The sequence below is a fragment of the Amblyomma mixtum genome, chromosome 5, assembly GCF_055824585.1.
Source record: "Amblyomma mixtum isolate Tamu chromosome 5, ASM5582458v1, whole genome shotgun sequence".
Lineage (NCBI taxonomy): Eukaryota > Metazoa > Arthropoda > Arachnida > Ixodida > Ixodidae > Amblyomma > Amblyomma mixtum.
This window is the reverse complement of record NC_143016.1, coordinates 90,962,024-90,984,723: the sequence shown is the minus strand read 5'-3', so window position 1 is coordinate 90,984,723 and position 22,700 is coordinate 90,962,024. Positions and strand designations below refer to the sequence as shown.

Here is a 22,700-nt window from a genome sequence, read left to right as displayed (position 1 = left end):
CCCTCTTACCCTGTAATGCCACTGGCCCTGAGGGGTACGATTGTCGTCAAACCACGTTTCTGCACGTCAAAGCATGTCAAACCACGTTTCTGCACGCTCAGTCTAAGTGAGCATGTAGCGGAGAACGCGTGGAAAGGTGCCACACTTGATTGATCATTCACCTCTTAGCTCAGGTGCGGACAAGACTATCATGGATTGTTCCCGGCGGCGTGATGTCATGTAACGGCAGTTTAATAAGCCAGACAAGTCAACAAAACACAGGACCTGCCGACGGCCCGCGCTCCAAGGCGGCGAGCACGGTGCGACGTCTGGTCGAGTTATGACGACGCGTATCTATGCATTGGAAATTGGGGTATTTGGATTGTAAGCGATCTGGGAACTTCCAGCTGCTCATAATTAGTGTCTGATAGCGAAAAAAGGCATTTCTCAAGGCTGAAACTTTGAACGACTGACCGAGGTTGGACATATTCAACGTGGGTGCAGGCGCTCCGTACGAGCGTCAGCAGAATCGGCGATGAGCACAATGGAGAGTATAGCCCCACTGAACACGTGCTGCTTCAAACGGCGGTGCTCTCGTCCGGTCACAATAACTTGCCGCTCCCTCGGCATAGCGCGGCCGCGCAATTCTCACAGTCGTTTGGAGCCAAGCGCAAGCAGTCAGGGTCATTCACACTCCTATGCGAGCAGTGAAGCATCCAGGGCTCGTGATACTGAGAGTAGGTATAATGATGATGTTGATAATTTTGTTCCCATACTTGTTTCAATGGTGTCTGGCCAAAATGCGGCTGAAAATCAGATGTAAAGAGCAGCAAAGATAAATAGAAAAAGGAATGAGACGTAGATATTATGGTGGTGGCATCTGTTGATAAATATAACAAAAAAGGGCCGTGGGATCCATCCCTTGTGCTGTTTTGTTCTCTCTTATTCGCTGAGGGTGCAGAGCGTTGCACACCGTAGCAGCCACGTAACATCTCCCTCGTAGTGTACGCGAGTAAATCCGATGTAAAGCCGGGAACCTGATGACTGATCTTATTTAGCAACGCAGTCACCTTTTCGCTCAGCTTAAACGCTGGAAATGTCTCTCAAAAGGCAATCTAGCAGCTCGTTCTCTTGTTTTCATTGAAAATGCTCGTCCCGCTAGTATCTGCTTTCAACTGCATGTGGGCTCCAAGACTGTGAGTACACAGTGCACAGAAACATTTATATTGAGTGGATGAAACTTGCAGCCTTGTTGCTAATTTTCTGCTGTTGTGCAGCTTTGGTCTAAGCTGCCCTTGCGCCATAAAAATGCATCATCATCACAAGAATAAAGTAAAAATTTCATCATCATCACAAGAATAAAGTAAAAAAACACACAGAACAGAGAACTTGCAAGGACACATGAAACAGACGAGTAATTTACTTTTTATCCAGAACTTTAAGCTATTGCTCCTGTTGTTTCAGATGAGATGCCTCATTATAAAGTCGGCTCACGAAAAAAAAAACTATCTGCAGCGGAATGAAGCACGCAGGAAAGTGGAGTGCCTGTCAAGCCACCGCAGCGGCCGACATCACTGCGCTGTTGTTGCTTGCGTGAGTACATAGTCAAGAAAATAAAAAATCTGGAGGCGATCGAATAGGACTGATGCGGAGAAAATGCGATAGCACTGTTGTTTTAGTCGCCAATCTATTCCAAATTTTATTATCTTACACTTCCGATTCTGTTCTAGTTCTAACCCGCCGCCGTGGCTCAGTGGTTGCGGCGCACAGCTGCTGACCCGAAAGATGCGGGTTCGAACCCGGCCGCGACAGCCGAATTTCGATGGAGGCGAAATTCTAGATGACCGTGTACTGTGCGACGTCAGTGCACGTTAAAGGAACCCAGGTGGTCGAAATTTCCGGAGCCCTTCACTACAGCGTCCCTCATAGCCTAAGTCACTTTGGGATGTTAAACCCTGATAAACCAAACCAATCTGTTCGAGTTCAGATTCGATTCCAATTCGGCTCTGTTTTGATTTATTCCAACTCCGTTGAATTATTCTTTGCGTCTTGCATTAATTTTCGTAATAGCTTCTTTCATTCATTTTTTCTAAGTCATTCTTAGTCATTTCCAATTTCGCTGTGTCATTTTTGGTTACGTCTCTCCCTCGTCTCGAGAAAGGAAAAACAGCAGCGCCGAAAAAACACGCACACAGCTGAAGAACGACGTAGGACAAGCGCTTGTCCTACGTCGTTCTTCAGCTGTGTGCGTGTTTTTTCGGCGCTACTGTTTTTCCTTTCTCGAGTACAATGAACCATCTAGCCCAAGTAGTTGTCCTGCTAAGCTATTCCTCGTATCATCTGTAACTGGAGAGCGGAAAATCTGCGTAAGCACACTTGCCCCGGTTTGCAAGTGGAGGCTCCACACACACGCCGCCGCCGACACCGTAGTTTTTCACCTACATGGCCGACGTAATGCTACCGCATTAAAATGTTTTTTGTTTTTTTCATCCACATACAGGTGTAATCAAGGTCCCTTTAGCCGTGAATTCTCGGAACGCGTGTAGCGCCGCTTCAGGTAGAAGAGAGGAGAACGACGACGAAACAGTAGAGACGCCGTGGGTATGTGCCATTAAGCCTGAGGACATCATCATCAAGTCGGGGAGCCAGCCCGATGGAGAAGGGCGCCCCGGGGGCTGGCAGCCGAGGCCCTGGCGGAGCTGCCTCCTCTGCAGCAGGTGGGACAGACGCAGCCCGAATATCCTGCCCCTGCTGTCTTGAGAGCAGAGTCTGTAAGTTACGGCCCTTTCTGCTCTCCACCGTCTTAAACACTGCACCGCAGCGCTGAGAACTCTATTACTTCTACATCGAGAAAAAAATCGTCATGCTTAGAGTCATCGTACTTTGGGTCATTCTAAATCATGCAGGTGCACGAGGCGCGCTCAAATAGTGCAGTCATCAGCTGTAAATGAAACGAGACGACAGTGACAACCAGGCTAGGGATGTCACGTCGGTCTGCAGTGTGTCCCTGTTTCTCGAAGCACCACCCATTGGCTTACCCCCTTATAACATTATAACATATGCCCCCACGCCTCCTTACAACATTCGTCCCTTTCTGCGAGACTGTATTTTTCCCGCGTAAGGTTCTGTTTTAAGGAATGAGCTGAACGTTTTTTGTCCGGAAAGGATGTATTAAGCAAATCCTTCGAATCCCCAGGTGAAGTGAGCCAACATGAACTTCCAGAGCTGGTGGAATGCTCTTCGACAAGGCATGAGAAGATCTCAATTAGGGGAGGACGACCCCCCCCCCCCCTCCCCTTTCTCTCTGCTGTAGAAAAGCTTGATTTTCTACAGGAAAACCAAGTTAACTTCCATTTTTTTTTTTTTTTTCAATGAACAATCTTCGGGAAGTCTATATTGTACATGCGGTACCTCCTTACTCCTTCGCGGTGCAGCTTGAGTAAATTATCCCTCTAGTACAGCATCCTCTACGTCATCAGTGTGAACCCTCACTTTAACTGCCAGCTTTAAACTATCCCATGGTAGTTGAAACTATGCATTATCGCTGTCATCCTGACGTGTTCACGTTGTGTACAACAGTCTTGTCGCAATTTTAAGGGCAATGGCTAGCGGTCCGGGTAATACTTGTCACCTAAGCAAAATGAAAACAAAAACTATGCTAAGAAGCGGCATTCATGTGTGCTTTCAGTATAAAATGACTGAATTTCGCAGCCAGCCTGTTTTGTCTAGGTTACTGTAAGGTTGTGTCTGTTTTATCTTTTGATAATACTTAGAACACCCTCTCCTTTTTGATGATGATGATATGAATGTTATTGGCGCAAGGGCAGCTTTGGCCAGTGAGCGCCAAGGCCCAAGGTATTTGCGTCTACGCAAAGTGGGGCCACAGACTCATTTACTGAGCATTTAATCTCGGGTAAGCCGAGCACGGGGTCAGGGGAAAGATTGCCCCCATATTATCACCGGTAGGAACCTGGTGGCACTGCGGATCGGACCACGTACTTACCGCATGCGGGGCAGATGCTCAGCGTATCCCTTCTTTTCTTTTCCAGATCTTTTTCACGGGCAGTACCCGTTCGTGTACGACAATACAGTGGTGAGGGGAAAGCCTGGAGAAAATTCGCAGCCAGGCCAGTGTACGTGGATTACTACTCCTACAAATTTCCTGAATAATTACCTACTTAAGTATGCATATTCATACTCATTCATTCGGTTTTTTAGGAGGTCAGCTGGGAGGTATTTATCCCTTGCATTGGACTTTTCCGCTCATGCTCACGTTTATTATGATGTGTATTAACAGCAGAAACTTCGTACGATACTTTCTCCCTATTCTCAGTTAAAGTATGATGACTGAGTCTTTAACTAACCCAATAAAACACGGGGCATTAAGGGGAACGGCGTCGTTCGGAAATCTTCGCGGTTGGATTACGCGAATTCAAGATAACACAGCTCGGTTCCGGCCTTCTTCGTCCGCTCACTTGTCTCTCTTTTCTTGCGTCAGTTTTACTTGCAACAGAAGCATCAGCTTTTCAGTTCCCTTCTCTTCGGTTGCGTTCACCATCCCTGTATGTCTGTGTAATCTGTTTTTCAAAGCTCGACGCTCATTCGCCCTTTCGCTATTAGCTCAGGCAGGTAGAGGACTAAGCACGCTATCGACGTACTATGCTGCATGGCACGCCCTCGTTTTATCTTCATTTAACCGCGCAGGCGTGATCACCGTATACAGCCAGTGGGGTCCTCTGCCGGTGCCGGTGATCTGCCCCTACTGCAGGGAACAGATTGTCACCAAGATCGTCCACCGTCCGGGATTCCTCACCTGGATGCTGTGCGGCTCCCTCGCGGCGCTCGGGTCTGTCCTCCAGTTTTTCTTTTTTTTTTTTCGCTCTGAGGCCGCATTGTACACATTGGGAACAGTTTGGAAAGGTTTGAAACGGGTTACAAAAATTTTACAACAAATTTTACAAATGTATGCAACAGCTGTATCTTACCGGTACTCACCTATGGGGCAGAAACGTGGAGGGTAACAAAGAGGGTTCAGCTTAAGTTAAGGACAACGCAGCGAGCTGTGGAAAGAAAAATGATAGATGTATCGCTTGTCCTGTGTTTTCATCTACTTTGTCTGCGTCGTTGCGCTGTTGGCCTTCAATCGTTAAGAGATCGGAAGCGGGCGGAGTGGGTGAGGGAACAAACGCGGGTTAATGACTTCAGGCCTAGTCGAAATCAAGAGGAAGAAGTGGGCTTGGGCAGGGCAAGTAATGCGAAGGCAAGATAACCACTGGTTCTTAAGGGTAACGAAGTGGGTTCCAAGCGAAGGCAAACGTAGCAGCGGGCGACAATAAGTTAGCTGGGCGGACGAGATTAAGAAGTTTGCGGGGATACTGTGGCCGCAACTGTCAAAGTACAGGGTTAATTGGAGAGACACAGGAAAGGCATTTCCCCTGTTGTGGGCGTAGTCAGGCTGATGATGATGATGATGACAAAACTTTTCGGACCCATCTTTTTGCCGAAACATGCTTCAGCAAGAAATGGGTTCCGAACTCTTTACAACCTTTGCCCGGGACTTTCACCGCGTGACTGCTATGGATCACTTATATGATTAACCTGCACTCTCAGCTAGAAGTGTAATGACAATTTCTTGATTATAACTCTGTAACCTTTTTTTTCAAATTTTTGAAACCCCAGATGGCACAGGGCGGCGCTGTTGCTGCAGTGTCAAGCGCGCAGTCAAAAACGCATTTTTCTTTTTGTATGTAGGCTTTCTGCCTGGCAAATAAACAAAAAAGAGAAAGCATGGCAAGATCTGTCTTTGTGGAAACAGTTTTCTCAGAAAATTCTTTCCCTGAGTACTGTAAATTCGACTTCTTTGCTTTTTGACCCTGTTAATATTTGTGCGATTGTAAGACTTTTTGTGTTGTTGTTGTTGGTGTCTAAACTCCTTCAGAGAAACCAGAGCGCATTTTTAGTTCCTTTCCTGCGACAGCCTCCTGCGTAAGGCTAGCAGTATGTTGAAAATTAACAATCAATAATTAGGCGCAATGAAACAGAATGCTTATCGCCAAATGACTCCGCTTTCTGGCTGTGTCACAAAGAAAGCTTTCTGGGCTGTGGGGAGAGCGTGGAGGAACTTTACCCTCAGCTCCTTGCTGTGCTACGAGCATAGCCCTGTGCCCAATATGGCGGCGCCCATCGACCTCTCTTTGAGATGGTCTATAGAAAAAAAAAACGTTTATTTCGCTATCGTAGAGGCCTCCTTAATTTCTACATGCATGCGAACACCTAGAAGTGAAACCCTGTACTCTTTCATTGCCAGCCGCGACTCCTTTCGTGCCTTCACTCATTCCTTTCCCAGCTGCATCCTGGGCTGCTGCCTGGCGCCCTTCTGCATCAACAGCTGCCAGGACATCGTACACGTCTGCCCGCGCTGCAACCGGACCTTAGGCAACTTCCGCATGATATAGCCGCCAGTCGCCGAAGATCTGAAAATCATCGTCTGCGAATTCAACATGGCCGAATCACCGGGCTCTTCGACTGAGCGCGCTCGAAAAGAGTCGAATCCAAATTCCGGCCGCAAGGCCAGCTACCAATCCAGTGAAAGAGCGACATCCTCGGGCTCGCCCCCTCGACCATTGGCCTATAGCACGGCACAAGGCAAGTGACCGTTGTTAAGGCTGCATTTACGCGAAGGATCAAATATCAGTCTTCATCCTCCGTCGCTTGAGTCCACATATGCATATCAAATAAGTCAGGAGCCTAAAACGTGTGGCCCGCTAGTCCGTTGGTGACTTACTGCCTACGGCCTAGCAGACCGCAAACTTCCCATGCCTTACAATCGATGAGCGGTAAAAGCTTCCTTCAGAAGGATTCACCCCACTCGCTCTAAATTCTGTCATCTCTTGCAACTCAAAGTTTTCGCCAGAAATTTCATGCGAAAGTAGCTGCGCATGTCCGCTGTGTGTTGTTCTCCATCACTCGTGCCAGAAAATGCTAGTTCAATGGTTCATTTTACTTGAAGTGACTTGTGCCCCGAAAGTACCGATGCATGCTCTAGAACTATAAGCTCAATTCCTCAGCTGAGAAACCGTCAACAACTAAACATGAGCTGTGACCTCCGGATTCATAGAGCACTTCGTTTTCGTTTGCTGTTTTCAAGGCATGCGTTTTGACCTGCTTTCATCCCTCCAATTCACTGCTAATAAACTTACTTCACCAGTTCATACAGGAGGCTTCAGGCTGCAGCCAATTCCAGTAGCTCATAGTCGAAATAACTTTGGTTTGCTCAAACACGCTTAACATTTTTTTTTTCAAAATTGCAGAGCTAGTTCTTCAAATATTTCCCCATTATTCAAGTTCTTGAAAAATACATCGCACTGAAATCCTACAACATCGCCGTCATTAAATCTTTCTTTTAAAGTTTATTCTTTGAAACGCCGAAAAACGCACCATTTTAATTTCCCTGTTCTCTTGACAAACACAAATCTAGGGTTGCTCAAACTAACTGAATGAACTAACCTTTGAGCATGCATTCGAGAACAAGTATGAAAGAGTAAATAACCATACCTTTCAAAATTTTCTTGAAACGCGGGGCACTTTGTTGAGATTATTTGTTTCCCACAACTTTTGCTGTCACTGCAGGTGTCTTCGAGCGAGGGGCTTAGCAAGCCTTATTCGCAGGGATGATAAGAAATCACTAGTAACAGCTGCGGTCTGGGAGAAAGCTTTCACTCATCAATACAGTTCAGAAAATAGCAGTGAATCCTTTTATGCGCTTGCATCGGCAACAGAGTAAAAGTTTACCAAGCCTTGTTGCCAGCGCATTGGAATACCTCCTGCCTAACCTCAAACTGGTCGCGCGCTTTTCAATTACTTTATTCGGATTACGACAAGCGCTTCAGGGGGATGAAAGGGTTCACTTCTTTATAGCTAGAAATATGGGTGTCTTTTTTTTTTTTTCAGTCGTCCAACGAGAAGATTCTGAAGAGGCAAAACGGGAAAAGCGAGAGCGCCTGATTGCTCCAGGTGAAGCAACAAATTATTTCCCTTATACCCTTTTCATATGTCTGCTGCTAGTTATTACTTCATACGTATAAATTTTGTCCCAGCTCAAATGGGTCAAAATTTAAAAAACCAAAGCTTTCTTCCGAATGGAAAACAAGTGAATGCTTTAAGAAGTTAGGTAGAGCACCGGCTAGTACTTGTTTCGTTCCCCTTACTGTAATAATTATTTGGCATTATTTAACCAGCCGCAGGCGCTGAAGCTACTCTACTCCCCCCTTTACTTCCAAATGATCATCACGAAGTCCTTTTCGGTGCTGACTTCACGCATTTGAATTGAGTGGTGAGAAGTAAATGTTCCAGATTGAAAACATTTTTTCCTTCAACAATTAGTGTGTTTCATAGAAAAAGAAAGAACCATCGAATCAATTTTTACTAGGAATAAATATTGGGCGGAGTTGTTCTCAGTGTGTCTGCTCGCTAGTCCTTAGATAAAAGCATACTCTGCTTGGTACAAATGTCCATGTGCATTCACCCGCAGGGAGTCGAGTGGCGCGAAGGTTCCCAATAAGCTTCGAATAAAGTTCTGCGGGAAACGCTGTTCCTCATGCGGGAAAAGCCATGATCAGGGCATCGCTGGCGGTGCTCGATAGTTCGCTTACTTTTTCTTAGCCCTCTGGTTGCGACCTATCAGAAACAACGCGTTTGCTCAGTGCTGTTTAAATTTACAGCAACTGATGCATAAAACCAGCATTCTTTCGAAGAATAGCCCTACGCCGAATGCTCGATTGTAACAGAACTCGTCCGGAAATCTTCGGTGATTTGCCCACAGTTTTTCTACGTCATCACATGAACGGGATCGCTAGATAGAGGTACTAACAAGAAACGAAGTAGCGAACAGCTATGAACGCTTCTTCGTCAAAGACGGATCTCAAGTGTCCCCCAAACTTTTGGTCTGTCACGTTCACACCATTGTAATTGGGGATTGTTTTTCCATTGCGCTTTTCTGGCAGATCAAGGCTACACTTACACCGCACCTGTTCCCTTGAACACGTGCTCGAGCAGTCCCATGATGGTCTTTGGACAACCAGGACCAGGTAAGTGAAGCCGAGAACGACCGACTGCGCGGCAGTGTGTGCTATTTGTTGTGCAGTCGGTATCACAGAAACGGCCCAACAACGAGAGCATTAGATAGGGAGGACACGAAACAAAAGCTCTACTAACAGCTAGTACATGAAACTCCAGGTGGACAACATTTATCCGGAGCCGCACACTTTGCGCATCATTCTCTCCTGCTTCTCTTACTCCCTCCTCCAACCCTTGCCTAAAGCGCGGTTCGGGTGTCCTCCATGAAGTGAGGCAGTTACAACGCCTTTTCTTTCCTTACATTTTTTTTGATATGATGCATGGGTGCGAGATGCAGGAAGGAGGAATTATTTCTTTTAGTGTGAGCGAATGCACACTTGAAGAAGTGTTACTGCCCATTCCATTGAAAGAAATGTTGCCAAAGGCAGGCAATTCAGTTGAACCTCTTTATAACGAAGTCGAAGATGCCCCGCAACCTCCTCCGTATAGCCGCTGCTTCATTGTAGGTGAAGTTTACCTTGGCACCTTGGCCGCAACTACCTCATTCGAACAGGCTTAACCAACGAAAACCAGGTTAGCGTTTAGTATACCGACATTGTGTTCTAAAGGAACCTTCGACACGCGTACTGGGAACCCCCGATATGGATGATTATGTCCACAAATCGAATATGTCAGCATCGCCATTGAGCGTCCGTTTTTTCAGCGGCCTGCTTTGGCTTCAGCCCTTAGGAGGGCTTCGTGGGATCAAGCCCTAGACGACAGGAAAATGCGTATTCAGAATATCTAGCCGCTTCTTCCAGGCGCAGAAGCCGATACGGGCTGCTGTGAAAGAGGGTGGCTGGCTATGATTTCGGCTCAAGTGCCATTTTGGTTACCTTTCCTGCATGACAGACTGCTATTAACACCTTACCGCATTACAGAAATGTCTTGTGAAGAATTTGTGCGCCAGAATGAAGGCTAAGGAAAAACCATTTCAAAAGGGCTCTCAAATGCCTCAAGAGAGTGGATTTCAGTGTATTTGTGGTTCTTTTCATTGACCTTTTCACATTTGCTTTTTTTTTTGGCGCAGCCATATTTCCAATGTGCTGTGGCTCGAGCAGCGTTCTGATTGGCGCATTTCACACAGGCATCTGCTGCGCATGCACACGCGCTCAGTCAAGCTGTCAGTGAAAAGTCCTATACCGTGGTGAACGGCGTTAAAACTTTTTCTTTAGCACGGATGATTGTTGACCACGTATTCAAAGTCACGTATTTATTTGAATTCTTGCAAATTATATGATTAAGACCACATTCTGCCTCCCCCCCTCTAAAATTGTCCTACGCTTTCGTTTGCCACCACTGTCGCTGGTACTTGCATTGTGAATTCAGTGGAACGTCTATAGCGTCAAGCGCAACAAAATGCATTGTCAGATGCTCCTACCATGCTATCACGACAGGACAATGGAAACCACACGGAACGACACGCCCCGCGCTTGCAGTGGGCCGTGTGCAGCATGCCTGTTGACCGGAGTAACTCCGCTGACTTCGGCAACTCTGTCGCAGTGCAGCAGGCCATGCGTACCGCACTGTGTGGCATCGTTCAGCGGGGGTGGTATTCTCCCGGTGTCGCCTTTTGCGACATGTCGCATTCGCTCTTCGCTGATTGGCTCGAGCCGCGGTGACGGCGGCGTGACGACACGGACCCGCCTTCCTGCTACGTCATCGTGACGTCGCCCCGATTTACTACGCTTAGTCGAACAACGGAATGCACTGAAGCGATTCGCGCGGGCGACGGGCTACCGTTAGCGTACGAACGCAATCGGCAGTTGCTGCTTTTGCTCCCTTGGCGTGAAAACATGGCGACGTCCTTTCAAGCGAGAGCCGCCCGCATCAGCCAATTCAGCAGTCCTTGCGATTCCGGTCGGCATGTTTACCGGCAACTACTGGTGTTGTTACTTTTCGCTATGACTTACCTTGCTTCGACGATAAAGTTTAAGCTGCAATTCAGCCTAGTTTTTTAGATACGCTCTCGATTCTGGAGCGCGCAAGCCTAATGGGACCTCCAGCTACACTGCTACCGTCTGCAACTGCCCGAAACGCAGCCGAAACCTAGCACAACCGTCCGGAACGAAAGAAAAATAGATTTGGAGCTTTTTTCGCGGTGTTTCATAGACTTAAATGAAGTAAAGCGAGTTTATATTAAATTTTCAAATGTTTTTTGAACATTAGACGTCATGTGATGGCAAATATTCTTGCTATAAAAGATGCGAAACTACTGCTGCTAGTGAATCAGCAATGGTAAATTGTCGCTTCTCGGAGTGAATGAATGCACCGCAGACGAAAGTGCCGGCGGCTTTTTCCGTTTCTTCGAGCATCCGTAAGCACATTTTTAGGCCCCGCCCATATGCGACATGTCGCAAAAGGCGACACCGGCAGAATACCACCCCGGGCCGCCTTCTCGTGTCTCGGCGAGGGTCTAAGTGCAGGCGTTAAAATTTCGTCGCGCCGAAGCCGATGAATCGTCCGACAAAACACGTTGTGCAGGCCCCGCTAGAGTTCTGCAATGGCTAATGAGGTTCGCGCAGAGTTCCTTAATTCCGTTTGAAGAAAAGTTTTACTCCGTAATAACAAGATGTCTTTTACCTGGACTTCACTGGAAACTTCAAAAGGAATATGCATTTCTTCATTATATCCGTTATCTCCTTATAAATCGTTCCGTTATAGCGAAGTTGGAGTACTTTATTGGGGCGCAAGTGGCAGGGTGTAAATGAGCCCCGTCAACCAAATTTTAAAGGGAATGGCGATGCTCACGTGCTCGATCGTTAACACATCTACGGATCTGTCCGGCGTGCTTTTTCCACAGGCCAGGATGATAATGCACGCGATGTGAGTGGTGCCTGCCGCCAAGCTTCAACTACTTTATCTTTAGCCGTTCTTGCTTCTTTTTCACCCATCCAACAACATGAAAATAATTAGGAACGAAACGAAAACAACACTGCCCCAGTGATCTTTGTCGCACTGAAAATTTTAAATGCACTGAAAATCTTTTCCTTGTACAGCTTTCAGTTATTATCGCGCTTTAAGAAGGAAGTACGAAATAATATATGCAACAACTGCAAACTCTGGCCTCATTAACTAGAAATAATAAGACGTACAACACACACAATATTTTTCCATGGCATATAGAAACGATGAGGACAAATTATGGACAAGAAATGCTATCCTATGAACTACCAAAACAACAACGTTGATTTAAGCGTCATATCTTTTAAGGCCCTTTTTGTACATTATGTCAAATCACGTTTGTAACTTTTTTTTCTTTGACTCCTTTTTTTTCTTGGTTTTATTAACTATGTATCTATTCCCGTTTTCTTTTCTCATAGTGTTATTTTTGTATAAACATGTATCGTTGTCTTTGTGAACTACACTTGAGCCGTGCCCGGAAAGAAAACTGTGAAAAGAAAAACCCTGCTTGCCGATATCTGTGTACCAGGGGTCGAGGGCTTGTCAAGCTTTGTGGCTTTTTCCCTCGACTCCCTTTCATACCTTTAAGCATGAATAAAGATGATTATTATTATTATTAAGATGCATCATTACATTCCTGAAACCTCTGGTGTACCGGCCTTCTCCTAAGCTTGCCCCTACCTGCTTTTCGGCATTCCCAAGGTCAACATACACGAAAATTGTGTTCCGACCAAGCCACGATCGTTGAGAGGTCACACCGCGAGTCGTGCTCCATGTAGTCTAGGCGCCGTTCTGACATTGCGTGTGCGGCATGTTCTCGTAGGGATGTGAACGCTACTCTGTCGTGAGTACGTTGCTGCAAACATGAATCGAGTGTTAGCGCAAGCTTTCTCAAGTCGGCTGCACTCCAATAAAAGGAATTCTGACTCTGTGTGAATAATGAAAAGTGGGTCAACTCATCGATGATGATGACGCCATAGCTGAATCTATTATATGGTGATATTGTGATCAATATCGGCGCAACGTGCTGCCTGAAAGCGGCATGCACTATCGCTGTTATCCTCTCTTTCTCAGGACAAAAATCAAATTCGCTGGCCAGTTGCCTGCAGCTCATGCGTGAGCACATGCAGTTCCCGACCTGAAGAGGATTGGTTTGTACAAGCAATGTCTGGTGTGTTCTGTGCTTCCGGTGTCGCAGTGTCCATTGTGACAGTGTTCAGCAGCTGGGGTCCGCACCCGGTGTCCGTGTCGTGTCCCTACTGCAGGACCTTCGTCACCACCCAGGTGTGCCCGCAGCCCGGACTGCTCACCTGGCTCATGTGCAGCGGCATGGCCATGCTTGGGTGAGTTACCACACTTCGAATGCTCTCTTAATATAAACACGTGATCTGTGTTCTGATATACGAAATTAAGAATATGCAAAAGCGAAATAACTGAGGCCTAACAGACAAATTAGGAAGTGCAGTCAGTAGCAAATGTGTAAGGAAAGTGAGTGCGCAGAAAAAAGAATTCTCTGCGCAGTGACGCAAGACTATTCCGTCAAATGCCTGCAAGTATAAGGGGACGTGCATGCTGTATCCGCTGGTATTAATATCATGCTATTGGGGCTGTAAGCCAGTACTGCGATAAATTTGTTCCACAGCGAGCACACCCCGCAAACTTTTGCTGTGGATTGTACACGTGGTAGCAGACATTGTGTAAAGGTCATGCCTTTTGGAAGCATTGATCTTGTTAATGCATACCATGTGGCTTTCTGGGTCATTGGCATTTCAAAGATAAGTTTTGTTCGAAATAAAAACTCGTGCTGTTCTTTTCTTTCAATGCGTCTTTTGTCCTATAGTTGTGCTAGAGTGTGTTTAAAAAAAAAAAGGAAATACCGGAGCTGATATGTTTCCACGTGGCCTCCATAATTGGAGGTCAGTATAACAGGGGTAATAAAAGTCCACGGGCAGCGACTCTAATACCAGTGTCATGCGGGGATATTTAGTGTCACTTTGAGCTGAGGCGATTGATGATAGCCACTCATGAGCTGTCACGCGGGAACTTTTTATGACACTGCGTAGTGCAACCGTTCATCAGCGAGAGTTTTCTCCGAACTCAGTGCGTTCTCTGAACTCACTTTACTGATTCCACGTGCTCAGCCTTAGTAGAGCGCTTCGCCATCGCAATCTCATCAATGTAAGTGAAAGCAAGAATTATGTAGCGTTGGAGAAAAAAAAAGAGTACAATTACATTTTTAATGATTAAATGCCATTCCACGCTTCCCAATCAGGCAGGTCTCTCTGAACAGCATACTCCGCCATGTTATTTTTGTGTATGGATACCGAGGCTTGGCACAACTTGTAATATGTCGTTACTTTGTTAAGTTTGCCACGTGATTGTCTAAAGTATTTTTAAATTGTACTGAGTTAACGGTGTTACCTCAAGTACTTTTCCCTGAACCTGTACAAGGTCCGCAGTATGTAATAAATAAATAAATATCAATCGTAGAGGCACATTCTGAAACCCGCTTCGAGTGTAAGAAAAGAAGTTTCCGTAATTTCTGTACGTTTTCTAAGTTTTCCAGTGCTGTGTTCTTTACAGACTGAAAGAGCCATCAATCATGGATGGTGTTTCTTTTTCTTTTTGCCTTGAGGTATTGTGAATGGGGGTTTCCGAAATTGTACTTAGTGAGGGAATGTGCGATGATTGACAGTGGTCCTAAATTTGGGCTCTGAGAGCTGCGTACTATAGGCTTGAAGTCTTGCGAACACTTATAATCCGAGGACTTCGTTGAAACGGTCTGGTAGTGCTGTCGCAAGAACAAGATCAACGCAAGTCATTGAATGTTAGCTGTCCGTCTAGCTTTTGTTTCGCTGGGGCTGTGAGCCCAGTTCCACTCAGGCAAATAAATCAAACACTGTGGCCTTTCCTGGTCGTTTTTTGGCACGCTGCGATAGAAACTCAAAACAACTAATTCCATGAACTGGTGATGTGTTATTAAGTATGTTCAGATACTGTAATATACCTCACCGCATTCCTTGCCCAAGAAACAAAGCCTACTATCAGATTTATGAGCATTTCATTTTCTTTCCTATACAGGTGGCGACTCCACTGACAAGGGCGCAATTCTGTTGCTAGTTTTTGTTTCTGATTTTATCAAAACTTTCAGCCAGCTAAACAGTTTTTAGTACTGTGTTACAATAAGAAAACGGTGTTTTTTTTTCTTCCGTGCATACAATGACATATCCGAACATCATGCCGAACACTTCTGTGAGTAGGATTACGTCATAGAGCTTTTCCATATATTCCATCGTCAATTTTAATACACACTTCTAGTGTGCACTTACAGAAGAAAACTAAACTATTTTTAAAATTGTTTCTTTATTCACCGGACAAGTTGATGCTATAGCGAGTTATTTCTTATTCAGAATCAAAGGGGAAAATAGTCCGCACTGACAATAATTTTAGTCTGAAAACATTGCTAGTCAGCATGTGTAATGACTGAGGGGAAAGAAAGCAAACACATGGTTGCCGCTGTTAGGCGTCAACTTCGTGATAATCAGCGTTTATCTAACGCCGACTTTTTGGGACGGACATAGCAGCCTACTAAACCCAAAGCTACAGCAAGCGGCATCATTCAATCAAGTCCATCAGCGGGCCTGCTCCCGCCTCTCGTATTTGTTCGTGCGACAAAGATTTCCTTTAGACCTCGTAGTGTTTTCGCCTTTGTGGACCTTAGGACTGTATCGCATCCTTTTGTTTCATTTCTTGATTTCAAATGTCTTCGTAACACATGTTCGAAAACTCTGAAAGCATCTAGGAATTGTATTGCCACGGGTCTTCCACGCAGCGCTACCTTTTCTTCCTTTTTTGCTCCACAGTATGTCATCATTGTATTTCGTTAACAACAAATAAAAAAAAGTTGATAGAGAGAGGCGAAGCAAAAAAAATTTAAAAAAATATTGCCGTGACCAGGATTCGAACCTGGGTTATTGCGGCCACAACGCAAGGTACTAACCACTATACGATCACGGCTACCCAGAAGGGCGTGGAGTTACGCTTCGGGTTGCGCAGAAAATGAGGCTGTCGATAAATTACATCTTCCAAACACTTGTATTGTGCCTACAACCTCATGTTCACTTGCTAATTTCGTGCTTATGTAGGAATTTTCCTTGGCGCACTAACCATCGCGAAGCAGACTGCACATTCCATTCTCGCCGTATTCAAAGGTCTTCGTTCTGCCTTGCTTTGTGCCCCGTGTCGACAAGAGCTATTACAGGAAGAAAAACACTGATGTTATATCTTTATACACATAATTGCAGAATTTGTTGCGGCTTTGAATCCACTGAAGATGTCCGCATAGTATTCCTCCTTTTGGTAGATTTAACGCATTTAATTTCCTTTCAGCCGAAGGTGCGGTAAGACCCCCTTTACTCTTCGTGTCAGACATGACTCGTTGCTCAGCACGTTCTGGTCGTCGTCATTCCGGTCGTCCCTATTACAGCGCCACATCGTCCTCTCCAACATACGCCTCGCTTCTCACGCACCGCTGTCAAAGATCAAGCAGCAAGCGTACGTCACATGGCGTTGCGAAGTCGATGACTCTATGGTTACTATACAAGTACCTCATACGCCAACTACACATACCCTCATGCACTAACTCTAGATAAGTAGAAAGCAAACACGGCTATGCTGAACAAAGCAGGCAGAACGAAGCAGATAAAGATGAAATGGGGGGCTTATTGAAGGGGAATTAAGCACTGGGAAGAGGGAATGAGGAATAAAAGAAAGAGGAGAAATGCCTGGGGCGATTTCTATCGGCGAGCTATTATCAAATCGCCAGTGTTTCGATACAGAGCGCCGGCCTTAAAATGCATTGCTGTATTGAAAGCAGTTCGCAACTATAGTGTGCAATAAGTCATGCTAGTCAGGAGTTTTAGTAAAAAGTAATAGCGCAAACAGAATCAACCACAAGGAGACGGCACACATACACACGCGACTGTGTACGTTTGCCGTCTCCCTGTGGTTGTCTGTGTTTGCGCTATAACTTTTTTACTATATCATTATGTACCGACTTGCCCAAAATGTAGTTTTAATGTAGTCATGCGTTATGGATAAAAGAGTGTTTTTCCAGACAAGCAGGAGAATTGGCACTTAGGCGACGCTATATAAATGGACCCTATATACACAACCTCAGAAGTCCTACTGGCGGCCTCAAAGACGCGAAGTTTAATAGCGCTGGCCGTAGGCATTTGGACTAGGGACGTAAAGTTTCAAGAAATATTGAAACATTAAAAGGAACATTTTTTCCTCTTCTTTTTTTCGGAAAATACGAAACATTAGAAAAATGATAACGCAAGTTTTATTAACAACATTTAGTTTGTAACTCAGAAATAAGTAAAGAATTATATTTTTGACAGAAAATAAAGATGCTTCAAAGCTTTCGCAGCAAAAAGTCGGTGCTGTATTATGTACAATACAATCGACGCAAATCATTGCATCAATCTGACTCGTCTCTAGGGAAAGGCTCGCTTGTACGCCTTTTCTCCCTTTGAGGATCGAGCTCACGTACACAGGCTTTTGCACTCGCTGTTCCGCAAAACCTGTTTCGCAGCTTCGTACGCACATTACCGAACTGCGACCAGTTTCTTTCACATGATGAGGACGATGGGGGAATTCAGAGTAGCCGAGATACGAATGTCGTTGGCGGTCCGTTGCTAGGAATCCCTTCCACCATGTGGACTGCTCCCAGATGCTTTGCAGACTCCTAAACTGCTCATTTAGACCAGATTTTACAATGGGTAGTGGTGCGAAACTGTGCCAAAAGCTCTATTTTTTTACTTTTCGCGGTTTTGGCCTTCTCCTGGACAATGAAAACAAAACGAAAAAATTGTGCGTTTGGTGTGATACTCAGCAAAACAGCTAAACGGGCCAGTTGGTGGTACATATTGAAAGGTAAACAGCGCAAAGACGAAAACCGCAGTAGAAGAAACACAGGACGAGCGCTGACTCACAACTGAAAGTTTATTCGAAGACAGAAACACGTTATACAGAAAAAGCGGTGCACCTATCAACAAGCACACACACACAAACCTGTGTTGCTACGCGGCATCATGGCATGCAACCTCACTATCATGAAATAAAACAGATGGCTTACTAACGCACAACCTTGTTTTCTTCATCATGTGGTAGGCTTCCATAATCCCGCGTGTCAAGTGGGTACTTTTACAGGATATCACAATAGTGCAAGAAAGGAAAACAAGATCTGCAGTCACGAACATGGTCAACGAGATTAGTAGAGTTATTATCTTCCAAGTTATTTGCATGCTCTTTCAAACGTGTATTAATGTGTCGCCCAGTCTGCCCGATATAGACTTGACTGCATGACATTGGGATTTTATAAACTACCTCTTCAGCGCATGGAACACTTTGTTACGTGCTTGACCCCACAGGTTATTTCAGATTCTTTTAGTTGCTCAGCCTTTTTTTTTTTCAAAATCGCACAAACCCCTTTAAGTTTCTCTGGTGCAGAAAAAACAACCCCTACGTTATATCTTTTTGCTACATTTTTAAGATTATGTGGCAGACGGTTTACATAAAAGAGAATGTCAAATTTCTTTCTTTCCTTCTCTTTCTCTGGATACCCGGATGATGTTGTAATACTGGGCTGTAATAATACAGCTAAAAACTTGACAATTCAGCTCGGGTACCTATCCAGGAAAAGAGAAGGAAAGAAAGAAGTTTGCTATTCTCCCTTATGTAAACCGTCTGTCACATAATCTTAAAAATGCAGCAAAAAGATTTAACGTAGGGGTTGTTTTTTTCTGCACCAAAGAAACTTAAAAGGATTTGTGCGATTTTGGAAAAAAAAGGCTGAGCAACTAAAATAATTCAAATAACCTGTGAAGTCAAGCACGTAACAAAGTATGTGCGATGCGCTGAAAAGGTAGTTTATGAAATCCCAATGTCATGCAGTCAAGTGTATATCGGGCAGACTGGGCGACACATTAATACACGTTTTAAAGAGTATGCAAATAACTTGTAAGCTAATAACTCTACTGATCTCGTTGACCATGTCCGTGACTGCAAATCTTGTTTTCCTTTCTTGCACTGTTATGATATCCTGTACAAGTACCCGTCCCGCTTGACACGTGAGATTATGGAAGCCTACCACATGAGGAATAAAACAAGGTTGTGCGTTAGTAAGCCATATATTTTATTACATGATAGTGAGGTTGGATGCCTTGATGCCACGTAGCAACACGGGTTTGTCTGTGTGCTTGTTCAGGCTATGAGAGACGCCGTAGTGAAGGACTCCGGAAATTTCGACCACCTGGGGTTCTTCAACGTGCACTGACATCGCACAGTACACGGGCCTCCAGCATTTCGCCTCCATCGAAATTCGACCGCTGCGGCCGGGATCGAACCCGCGTCCTTCGGGTCAGCACCCGAGCGCCGTAACCACTGAGCCACTGCGGCGGGGCGAATTAACTTTCAGTTGTGAGTCAGCTCTCGTCCTGTGTTTCTTCTACTTTGGTCTTTGTCTTTGCGCTGTTTACCCTTCAAGGTTTAATAGTGTGCAGAAAGTTTTTTCTTTTTCTTTTTCGCGGTTTTTGCCTCCTCCTGGAGAAAAAAAACGATAAAAACTGGTGTGTTTCTTTTCCAATGTTTCGAGTTTTTTTCACGCACATACACCTCCAATTTTTACCGAATGCTGTTTATGGATCTCGCAACTTCATGCTTTCGTCTGAAATATGCCGTCGGGCTGTATCGTGTTCTGTAAACTGAGCTATTATCATCGAGCTCCCTGCGACCGCTGCGGCTCTGCCTATATCACTATAAATGCGCAGTGGCGCATTCCTCGGCATCGTCTGCTGCTTTCCTCAATGTTTTTTTTCCTCAGTTAATGAGCTCTTGCGAAAGCTTCGCGGGCAGCAGGTCGGAGGGGCAGAGTCAGCGAAACCATAAACACAGCAAGAACCATAAACCATTGACAGAAACCCATAAACAGCTTCGGAAAAGAGGCAGTGCAGCCGCTCGTTTTGGCTGTCACGAGTCTGGATTTACGATACATCCCGGAATAGATAATTTCAACGTTACGGGGAAGGGGGTGGGGGGTGGAGTGCTTTAGTTTCTTATTTATTAAGTTTATTATTTCCTTTTATATTTTATTCTTTATTTTAGTGCCTAAGTTTCAGTGCACGTGTGCATAGGTATATATTCATTTTTTGTGTGTGTTTCGTTCTCTATAGTATATATTGTGTACTTAGATTGTCGCTGCTGCCGGGCGACACCCTACAAGCCCTCTTGTGGCTTTGGTATGCCTGTACGAGATTGTAAATATTGTACGAATAAAGTTTATTATTACTATTAAGTTCCTAGGCCCTACACAAACACACAAAAAAAACTTCGGTCCAAAGGCTCCTCGACTGAGCATTTCGGCCTTCTGCAAAACTGAATCACCCTGCGTTATGTATCTACTCGTATGCAAAGTTATTAGATACAGAAAGGTTTACTACTCGTGTTTTCTTTCTTTTCGAGTTTAATTTCAACGATTTTCATCATATTAGAGGTAGGCGGCTGTCTGGCTTTCTTCAATCTATTTATAATATTAAATACCAGTCGCCCTAATTTGTATGTTGCGACAGCTTTGATGGTTTTCCCTAAACCACAAGGCACTGCTATCGAAATGTGCAACTCTCGCGGCTGTTTTAACGGGTTTCCCGAGAAACCAAAGGCAGCTATTTGCGTTTCCGAGCACATTTCAGGTTTTCGTATAACGCGCGCCTTGCAAATTCCGGGTTGTTTTTTGAGTCCCGAATAGCAGACAGGCGGGTGTCAGGCAGGGAGACACGGTCTCGCCAATACTATTCAACGGCTGTCTACAGGAGGTATTCAATGGCCTAGGTAAGGAACAGTTGGGAATAAAATTTAATTGAGAATGACTTAATATTTTGCGATTCGCTGATGACATTGCCTTGCTAAGTCACTCAGGACATGAACTCCAAGATATGATCGATGATTTAGACAGGCAGAGCAGAACGGTGGGGCTAAAAATTAATATGCAGTAAACCAAAGTAATGTTCAATAGTCTCCGAAGTGAACAGCAGTTAACAATTGGTAGCGAGGTGCTAGAAGTGGTAAGGGAATACGTCTACTTTGGCCACTGTATAGTGACCGCAAATCCGGGTCACGAGAGCGAAATAACAAGAGTAAAGATGGGGTGGAAGCCCATTTTACTTATTCTCTCAGATCATTAATGGCAGTTTACCGAGTCCCTCAAGAGAAAAGCATATGGAACAGCCAGGCTTGTGATGATGATTATCATACTGAACTTTGCTGTAAATACACGTTCTCAGCGTGCTGTACCGCTCGTATTGAATTCCACATCCTAGAATAAATTCATGTTAAATTCCTCCACTTAGTTATGCGGCTATGCTGTCGCAAAAGTAACTGGTGCCAGCTTCGGCCAGACAAGTAAGAAGTGGGTACTCACAAAGCACGCTGACGCCTGACGGGTTGAACACTGACTTCACGTGACCCGTGCGTTCAATACACGCAGCTGCGTGCAGTGTGGTCTTTTAAGGCTTCGGACAATACATATTGTGCCAACGTACCTCTTTCGTCAATAGGAACACTCCATCCTTACATGTAGTACGTGTTATAGAAATGAGCTAAGGTACTAGCTCAGGTTGTGTGGCACAGTCAAACTGCTACATGGGAGACCGAATAGTGGGCGTTTTCCAAGAAAAAAATCTTACGTCTTCGCTGGATCAACAAATTCTGTTGACAAGATAGTAACGGCGGTGTCGCAGTGGGGTAAATGACTACTTTCCTACCCTTTTTGCTCTGTGTTTCCAGGTGTGTCTTCGGGTGCTGCTTCGTGCCGTTCTGCGTGTACGAGTGCCAGGACGTGGAGCACTTCTGCCCCAACTGCCGGCGCATACTCGGAGTCTTTCGGCGCATCTGAACTAGAGAGATTTATCCACGTTCCGGACAAATCCGGCAACTTTCCAGATTAAGCTGGGACCACTGTCCACTAGAATCTCTTCCTGATTTGTTTTTACTCCATAAGGCTGCATACGTAGGGAGTGTTGTTGTGTTCCCTAATGTACCAACGTCTATAAAAGTTCCCATGTCAAGACACCCGTGACGACAACACTATGAGCGCACTGACACGCATAAGTTGTGCTGTTAAAAAGGACGAGGAGAGATTCTGAGCAGCGTGCATAAACAAATTTAGCAAAGCTCCAGAGGGGACTAGTTGATTGCACATCTTAGCATAGGGGTGCGCTAGCAATATTACATAATCGTCGTCCTGTGTCGTCCCTGTGTCGTCGTCGTCCTGTGTATTCCCTTTTGTAATATTGTTAGCGCCCTCTCTATGCAGAGGTCAACAAATTAACCGAGTGTTTGTAGTTACATTTTAAACATAGGCGCGTTGGTTTGGCGATGGTTGCACGACATGGTACATACGGCCTCAAACGCTTCTCCAGCTGAGTACCTTGGTTCACAGTGACCTAAACAAATTTATGCTCAGAAGCGCAACTTTCCTTGTTGTTAAAAAGGCATTTTCTATTCTGTTCGACATCGATGCACTGGCACGTGGGTGAGGCATACGCTTCCGAAATACTAGCATGTAACACTACTAGCTGCAAGCGTTCCTCACCCGTAAGTTCTGCAATGTATATCTATAGGCATAACTTTTCATCGCTTGTGTT

The 22,700-nt window shown here is 45.1% G+C and overlaps 2 protein-coding genes and 1 non-coding gene across 3 annotated transcripts; 2 read left to right on the top strand and 1 right to left on the bottom strand.

Annotated features, from left to right (window-relative positions):
* Window positions 1-1,473: 1,473 nt before the first annotated feature.
* On the top strand, window positions 1,474-6,454 carry LOC149343005 (lipopolysaccharide-induced tumor necrosis factor-alpha factor homolog). Its single transcript, XM_089542275.1, has 5 exons — window positions 1,474-1,572; window positions 2,480-2,750; window positions 4,029-4,112; window positions 4,684-4,825; window positions 6,326-6,454. The coding sequence occupies exons 2-5, from the start codon at window positions 2,633-2,635 to the stop codon at window positions 6,432-6,434; spliced, it is 453 nt and encodes a 150-aa protein (XP_089398401.1). The 5' UTR covers window positions 1,474-1,572; window positions 2,480-2,632; the 3' UTR covers window positions 6,435-6,454.
* Window positions 6,455-6,479: 25 nt separating this feature from the next.
* LOC149343003 (lipopolysaccharide-induced tumor necrosis factor-alpha factor homolog) lies at window positions 6,480-22,116 on the top strand. Its single transcript, XM_089542276.1, has 5 exons — window positions 6,480-6,624; window positions 7,930-7,992; window positions 8,982-9,065; window positions 13,196-13,340; window positions 21,841-22,116. Exons 1-5 carry the CDS (start codon window positions 6,480-6,482, stop codon window positions 21,947-21,949), a joined length of 546 nt encoding a protein of 181 aa, XP_089398402.1. The 3' UTR covers window positions 21,950-22,116.
* On the bottom strand, window positions 15,943-16,014 carry TRNAH-GUG (transfer RNA histidin (anticodon GUG)). Its single transcript has one exon. It is a non-coding gene; the product is annotated as a tRNA-His (tRNA).
* Window positions 22,117-22,700: the final 584 nt, after the last annotated feature.

What these genes read in the sequence shown, in the direction of transcription:
- LOC149343005 (XM_089542275.1), top strand. Translation starts at nt 2,633, where the DNA reads ATGGAGAAGGGCGCCCCGGGGGCTGGCAGCCGAGGCCCTGGCGGAGCT. An exon ending in CTGTCTTGAGAGCAGAGTCT is followed by an intron (nt 2,751 to 4,028) that starts GTAAGTTACGGC and finishes TTTCTTTTCCAG; the next exon opens with ATCTTTTTCACGGGCAGTAC. An exon ending in AAATTCGCAGCCAGGCCAGT is followed by an intron (nt 4,113 to 4,683) that starts GTACGTGGATTA and finishes TTAACCGCGCAG; the next exon opens with GCGTGATCACCGTATACAGC.
- LOC149343003 (XM_089542276.1), top strand. Translation starts at nt 6,480, where the DNA reads ATGGCCGAATCACCGGGCTCTTCGACTGAGCGCGCTCGAAAAGAGTCG. An exon ending in CTTTGGACAACCAGGACCAG is followed by an intron (nt 9,066 to 13,195) that starts GTAAGTGAAGCC and finishes CCGGTGTCGCAG; the next exon opens with TGTCCATTGTGACAGTGTTC. An exon ending in AGCGGCATGGCCATGCTTGG is followed by an intron (nt 13,341 to 21,840) that starts GTGAGTTACCAC and finishes CTGTGTTTCCAG; the next exon opens with GTGTGTCTTCGGGTGCTGCT.